Source organism: Coptis chinensis, chromosome 1, assembly GCF_015680905.1.
Source record: "Coptis chinensis isolate HL-2020 chromosome 1, ASM1568090v1, whole genome shotgun sequence".
NCBI lineage: Eukaryota > Viridiplantae > Streptophyta > Magnoliopsida > Ranunculales > Ranunculaceae > Coptis > Coptis chinensis.
The window spans coordinates 18,017,563-18,025,505 of record NC_141456.1 but is presented as its reverse complement, the minus strand read 5'-3'; the positions used below and the strand labels follow the sequence as shown (position 1 = coordinate 18,025,505).

The 7,943-nt window shown below is 39.5% G+C and overlaps 1 protein-coding gene across 1 annotated transcript; it reads right to left on the bottom strand.

Moving 5' to 3' along the window:
• Nucleotides 1–202: 202 nt before the first annotated feature.
• LOC147522636 (ABC transporter B family member 19-like) lies at nt 203–7,567 on the bottom strand. Its single transcript, XM_086594571.1, is given in 11 exon segments — nt 203–1,583; nt 3,197–3,438; nt 3,671–4,490; nt 4,874–5,097; nt 5,178–5,276; nt 5,279–5,493; nt 5,601–5,860; nt 6,019–6,219; nt 6,793–6,968; nt 7,054–7,108; nt 7,197–7,567. Coding segments are annotated over 11 exon segments (3,747 nt in total). The 5' UTR covers nt 7,443–7,567; the 3' UTR covers nt 203–374.
• Nucleotides 7,568–7,943: the final 376 nt, after the last annotated feature.

Below are 7,943 nucleotides of genomic sequence, written 5' to 3'. Positions count from 1 at the left end.
ACGTTGCATATTAGTAAGTTTACTTAGATTAATTTTTCGCCTGAAGAAAAAGGTCCAAGGATTCGAAGTTAACGCTGGCTTCGGTGTAGGTGATCCGGATTCTTTGATAGAAGTATAAAACAAATTGGAGTGCTTCGAACCATTTGGCTCCCCAAGTAGAAACAGAAGGTGCTTTCTCATGAACTTGAGTAATAAGCACCCATTCATCCACACAGACCTCTTTTGATATTATATTTGTTTTTCCCATTTTAAAATGCAGCAATCCTCGCGTAGTTTACAACATGATCAACTAATTCATCCCAATATCTACACCCGTCACTATCCTAATAACAAATAACGGAAAAGGTAAGCCCCAAACATCACAGCACGTATAGTTAAATGGAATGATGCTGTAGCTGCAACAGCCTGCAATATGCACCATCAGGACGACTGAGTAGCTCAGCATGACTTCCCTGTTCTATGATGCGTCCATCTTGCACTACACCAATGTTATCTACACCTCTAATGGTAGATAACCGATGAGCCACAAGCACTGTGGTCCTTCCTCTCATCAACCTCTCTAATGCTTCTTGTAGCACACACTCACTCTCCGCATCAAGTGCACTTGTGGCCTCATCTAGTAGCAGTATCGTGGGATCCTTGAGCACTGCCCTTGCAATTGCTATCCTTTGTTTCTGTCCCCCAGAAAGCTGCACCCCTCTTTCCCCAACAGGAGTCTTGTATCCATCAGGCAAACTACTCACAAAACCATGTACATTAGCAGCACGCGCTGCCTCAATGACTTCTGCCTCTGTAGCTCCCTCTTTCCCATAAGCAATATTCTCAAATATGCTTGTTGCAAATAGGGCTGGTTCTTGTTGCACCAATCCTATCTTAAGGCGGAGTGACTTAAGGTTCAGTCGCCGAATATCTTTTCCATCAATCAAAACTTTACCGGCCGTTGGATCATAGAACCTCTCAATCAATGCAATTACAGAGCTCTTCCCAGATCCACTGGCACCAACAAGAGCTTGGCTTTTCCCTGCCCGTATTCTGAGATTGAAGTCTTTAAACACAGTGAGATCAGGTCGAGCGGGATAAGAAAAGTCCACATGATGTAGCTCAATCTCCCCCCGGATAGACTCAACTGGTTGAGCCTCTGCATCATCTGGATCAATCTTGGTAGAGCGATCAAGGATGGAAAAAACTGAGCTAACAGCCTCACCACCCCGGATAATCTCAGGGGCAAGGCTAACAGTCTCAGCAACAGAGTTGGCAGTAATGACAAGGACAACAAAGACCTTGATGACTTTGGAAAATGTGGAAACACCTCTGCTCACAAGATGGACACCGTACCAAAGAATAAGGGCTTCAGATGCATAGAGCGCAAGCTGGGAAAGACCAAAAAGTAGGCCAGCAGATTGACTACGCCGAAGGTTACGGAGCTGTGGAATGCGAAGCTCATGGCTGAAGAGAGACAAGATCTTGTCCTGAGCATTAAAAGCTGCTACAGTGCGGATGTTACTAACACCCTCACCTGCAATCATGCTAGTTTTTGCATGTGCCTTGGCTGTGTCTCCAGCGAATCCTTTGAGGGACAGTTGCTGTATAAATTAGACATATAACTTATTCTCAATAAAATGACAATTAATATCTGTACAAATAATGCTGATTACTAAGGCATGAATGTGAATTATCAATGTACAAAACTACTATAGTATCAACAAACAAACTTTAGCTAATATTTTGAGTTTTAGGGATGATCATTATGTACACCTCGTCAATTCCTACATAAGACATCATAACCTTAAACATTCTCCAAATATTATGATTAAAACTGAACTATTTGATACTGTAAAAAAAAAGGGTCAAATGTGGGTCCACCCATTCAAAAGGACTGAGTCACTGAGATATCAGAAACTGTGGTTATGGGCTCCATGGTCAATAATACACATTCTAAAGGAGATTCTGAAGTGTCACTTTCATGAAAGAAACAGTAATGGGAACTTAGGAAGTACAGAAAGGTCAAAAGCACCCAAAAGTTTTTCAAACGACAAAAACTTAGATGTTGCAGACGTAGTCCAGCATCCCCCAGCACCCATATATTTTTACAGGCTCTTCATTAGTGTCTGGCAGAGTAACGTGGCTGAAGCCTGACAGTATTGATGATAAATTAAAAAGGTGGCGAGAACAGAGAAATATATTGCAGAAGAAAGAAGACAAAAAAGCATGGGAAAATAGAGGACGATAGCGAGGATCACGGGTGAGAATCTTTGGAAGCCTCATGCAAAAACAATACATTCAACTCTAGGTGATAAATAAAGCAGTAAAACCTTATGTACTTGCCATACAGTTTGCCTGTCCTATCATCTACTGTAAATACCATAAATAGTGAAACTTCAATTCATCATCCACCATAAAAAGAAACCGAATATCTACTGTACGCTGGGGTGTCGGTGCAAGATTAAATGAGAAAGTAAACAGTGAAACCTGTGTAATGTCAGATTGACCAAGGATGGAAGAGTTAAAGACTTGGGTATTTTGAATAGTTGTAAAATACATGAGTTTGTGTAGAATTGTCAATATGAAGCTGACTGGTAAATTTGGAATTTTTTATGTTCACTTTCTTAGTTATGGAAAAGTACAGGAATCAGGAGTAAACATCAGCGTAAGTATTAAGTACCCTTAAGCATATCAGGGGGTGCCAAGTTCCAACGATGGGATGGGAATTTTTCATCAAACAAAAATGTTACATCTAATTCTAAACCAGCTCATTCCCCATTCAAGATTATAGGGGCATCTATGGCTTAACACAAGTGATTGTGGACTTTTAAATGCATCGGCGCAAAGCTAAACTCTTGACTGTGGTATTGAACTGATTATTAAGTGCATCTACATTAATTTTCCCTGTAGAAAAAACAAACCAATGAGAAGGGAGTATGAGCTTTTTACAGTTACACTCTCTGACTCTCGAGATAATGATAACTGATAAGACTCAAAACTCTATTCTTGTTGAATATTATCTTGGGCAAGGATTATCTCATACAAACAGGAGATGAATTTCCATGAATTCTCCGAGATACATTGTTATGTGTACTCACCACATTACAAGGTACAAATATAATAGAAAATACTTGTGTTTGGGTGTGTGCTTCAGAATAAAAGAAATTTAGCCAAAATCATTGGAAATGGACAATACACGAGGCAAATGGAATACCTGTGCAAAATTAGCAAGGACGAGCAGAGGGAAGGTCCCAAGAATAAGCAGTGAGACTCTCCATTCAACTATAAAAGCGACTACGAATGATATGAGAAGGGATGTCATGTTCTGCAGTATCACAGAAATTCTTTCAGCTATGGCGGACTTCACATCGGCAGCATCAGTGGCCAAGCGAGCTGCAATAAGGCTTGAGTTGTTCTCTTCTTCATCGAACCACCCAACTTCATTCCTTAGGATCGCTGCAGACGGAAAAATAACATCAACAACTTTCCAATTGGAAGATGCATTAATTGGTAATCACATTGGGAGTCAAAACATACAGTAGGGCACTTGACATGAGAATCTAATACAATTTTTTAACAAAAATCACAACGATGTTAAGATGATTCATCACCGGTGAAAGAAGATGATGGAACTTAGAACACAGGAACAGAACAATACAAAGTCAAAGGATAGAAGTGACAAGCATACCTGCAAGCATCATCCTTCTGACCCTTGTTGTAAGATTTTCCCCCATAATACTGAAGAAGTAATGCTGTGTAAGATATGCCACTACAGCATAAAGCCCAGCTCCGATGTATATGAACACAAACTCCTTTGTCTTCCTCTCCATTGCTGATAAGTCTCTATAATAGAACACCTCAATCATATTGCTCATCACAATTGCAAAGGTTGGACCAATAAACCCTGAAAGGATTGATCCAACAGCCCCCATAATCACATACGGCCATTCTGGTGCATTCAGATTTAGAAGCCTGAAGAAGTAACCATTTGGTGCAGGATTTTTCCGTTGAGTATCAGCTTTGGAGATCATTTCTATTCGACCATCTGCACCAGTGCTGTACTGATAGCTCAAGTTCCTCAGACTACCAGATCGAAGACTTAGGGATTTAGTTGAAAGGGAATGGCTTAGACGAGATGAACGAGACTGGTGAGCTAAAGGGACACCAAAATCTCTGTTCCTTGCCATCTCCTGGAACCGGATCAAGGAGGCATAAGCTCCAGCTTTGGCGATCAATTCTTCATGTGTACCGGTCTCAACAACTTGGCCTTGCTGAAGAACAGCAATGGTATCAACATTTCTTATTGTGCAAAGGCGATGAGCAACAACTACAGTTGTTCTTCCCACCATGAGGCGGTCAAGAGCTTCTTGTACAAAGCTCTCTGAGCCTGCATCAAGAGCACTAGTGGCCTCGTCAAGTAGAAGAATTTTTGGGTTCTTCAACATAGCTCTGGCAATGGCAATCCTCTGTTTCTGACCACCAGAAAGTTGGACTCCGCGCTCGCCCACCTGGTTCAGAATTAACTTAAGTTGTGGATTTCTTTCTTCACTCAGATAAAAAAGCAAAATTAACTATCCGACAAATTAACTAATTTCACAACCTATTAACGTAACACATGCTAACATCAATGAACTTAAGGTGGGGTTTTACAACAGCAAAATTTGATTCTTGATAAGGTAAACAGCTGAATCTGATATTTGATCCCACATGGAATGCTGCCAAGAACTAGATAAACTGAACAGCTGACTCTGATATTTGCAATGGGGTAATTCAATGTTTCCAGTCAATTAATTTAATTAGGAACACATGCATGTGACAGATCTAATTAATTAATCTTGCATTTACCTATTTCACGTTCCAAGCTAAAATCTAGAAGCAAGTATAAACTAACCTGAGTATTATACCCATTAGATAGCAATGTAACAAAGCTATGTGCATTTGCAGCAGTGGCAGCAGCTTCCACTTCAGCCATAGTTGCATCAGGCTTTCCATAAAGAATGTTACTCAGTATGGTGGTGGCGAAAAGTGCTGGTTCTTGGTTAACCAAACCAATCTGATCTCTTAGCCACTTCAGTTGCAATGTCTTTATATCCACATTGTCCAGCAAAACTTGACCTAAAAAGCCAATACAATTCAGATGACCAACTTATATTTTAGCTTATGTTTATTATCCATGAGATAAGGTCCATAATTACCCTGACTAGGATCATAGAACCTTTCTATCAGTGAAACAACAGTGCTCTTTCCAGACCCACTGCCTCCAACCACCGCCACAGTTTTCCCTGGGGGAAAGATATTGAAAAGTTGCGGAAGATGATGACATCCGGTCGCGATGGATAGCTAAATGCAACTTCTTTGAATTCAATGTTTCCATCAACCTCTTGCAAACACTTCCCTTCTAAAGGGTCTTGAACAATAGAGGGCTTTTGCTTGATAATCTCCATAAGCTTGTATCCAGCTGTTTTACCCTTGCTGAATGCCCCAAGGTTCGAAAATGATTGCCCCAAGCTCCTATAAATGAATAGCATGGACAAATAAGAAAACAATTGGAGCAATTTAACATGATCAAATACACATTAGGCCAGTTCAATTAAGAGAATAAACTTAAGAAATCTTACATTCCACCAACAATGGCAGAGAAAATTGCAGTGAAGGCCTTCCCACCATCAGTTTGCCCATTCCTAATGAAAACCCCCGCATACCAAAAGACAAGGGCCCACGACATACAGGCAATCCCATAGGTACACCCAATTCCTAGTCCTTTTGCCATTCCAGCTTTGTATCCAAGCTTCAGTGTATTTTGTATCGCATCAGAATACGAATTAAGCGCCTTGGTCTCACCCACATAAGAGTAAACCGTCCGAACTTGCGCAATGGCCTACACATGTAGTAATCAACTCAACTCCTAGTAATTCAGCATTTTATAATATAATACCATGGACTTCGGTGGGACTAAACACAATAGGCATATTATTTCATTTCATTTTGGGTATTTCAACAAAAACAAAGTTTTTACAGAGAGCATTGTTCAATCACCTGTTCCGCAATAATGCCAGCATTTGCGTAGGATTCTCTGCTCTTGGAAGTAAGACCAGTGAGAGTATAAGCGTATAAGCCACCAGCAAAAGCGATTCCTGGAATTACAGCCACACTCAGTAGTGCCAGTTTCCATGCTGATATGAAACCAACCACCAATCCCGCCAGAAAGGTTGATAAGTAATGAATGAAGTTCCCCACCTGTAAAAACAAAGAAAGCCAACAAAAACAAAACAAAGTGATGATTGATAATAACAGGATAACCACACTTTGTTCCCTACTTCCCTTAAACTAACATGATTATGTGTCCATGTTGCTCAACAGAAAAATAAAACCTTACCCAAAAGAGAAGGAAAGACTAAGTGCAAGTTAACACAAATTTGCTAACATGCGCCAGAATCAAGAATGGTGCATGGCCTCCTGGGGTCCAATCCAACAACTTTCCAGAAAAGCTCAAGTTAACACAAATATGCTAACATGCGCCGGAAAAAATCAAGAATAGTTCATGGGGTCCCCATTAATGTCAAGTCTACTTTCCTAGATAAGTAGATTAAAAAAAACTGTCAAATCCAACGGCCAAAACGTAACAATCTAACGAAACCTTGTAACCAAAATCGACTAAAAATGGTCCCCATCACACACTGATGTGATATAGTTATAAAGAAAAATGATTAGATTTTCACCGAAACAGAAAAATAGAAAGAAACAGGATCCATAAATTTCGGATAAAAGCAGGACCCGAAAGTTTTAAAGAAAATAAAAAACGAAACGAACCTTCTCACTGATTGCATCTTGAACGAGTAGAGTGTCAGTAGAGACACTAAACACTATATCTCCGGTTCTAGCGTCGGTATCAAAAAACCCAACGTCTTGCTTCAACACTGCTTCTAAATACTTCTTCCTCAATGTACTCACTTGCCTCTCTCCTGTATACATCCAACACGCTATCTCTACAAATTTTCACCAAATTTTTTGTATGAGCATACCGCCAAGATCAAATCAGTTAAAAGAACATAACGGTACACAAAATGTTACCAGCGTAGGAGGAAAGGCAAACTACTAGTCCAAGGTAGACGAAGTAGAGAGAGTACTGCATTTATAACAAAGTAAAATTTTTATGAAATGAGATGAAAACAAAACAAATGAGAGATTTGAGAAGTAGAGAATAGTGAACTCACTTTAGAAACTTCATGAACCATGGCATGAAGATCAGACTGATTTTTTCCAAACCCATTCACCATTTTACCAAATAAAAGAAAGAACACTGGCATTGCAGAACCATGAATCACTGCACCTAAACTTCCAACACCCATGTAAAAGTAATCATACTTGTCTGCAAATGAGAAGAGTTTGTAGAATTGTAAACTTTGGTCTTTTCTCTTTTCTGCTTCTGGTATAGCTTTCTTCTCTGTAGTTTCTGCCATTGTTAGAGTAAAACACTAGACACACAATGCTTTTGTAAAGCAGATCCAGTGAAGTGTTTTCTTCTTCACTGGGTTTCTGCCATTTAAGCTGAAAATTTCGATGTATCGGAATATATCGGAAATGAGGGAAGTGGAATGTGAATGTTTGAGGAGTGGAGTAGTGGAGTTAGTTATAGTGATGTGAGTTTAACTGTTAACTGTAGTTGGGTAACTGTAGTAGTTAAGTGGAATATAGTTAACTGTAGGTAAGTGTTGCCTTGGTCTTTGTAGTGAGGGAAATGGACAAAAATTTTGTAACATGTGTCGCTTATTGAATCAGTAGTTCAGAATAGTTATATGATTAATCTGGGATTTGAATGAATTATTTTGTTTGCTACTTTGCTTTTACAGAATGAATGATTCAGAACATTTGGACTAACATGCATTTGATATGTTTTGATTTTGGAATTTTAATTGGTGGTCACAGCGGCTAAATAGATAGATTTACTAATCAACAAATGA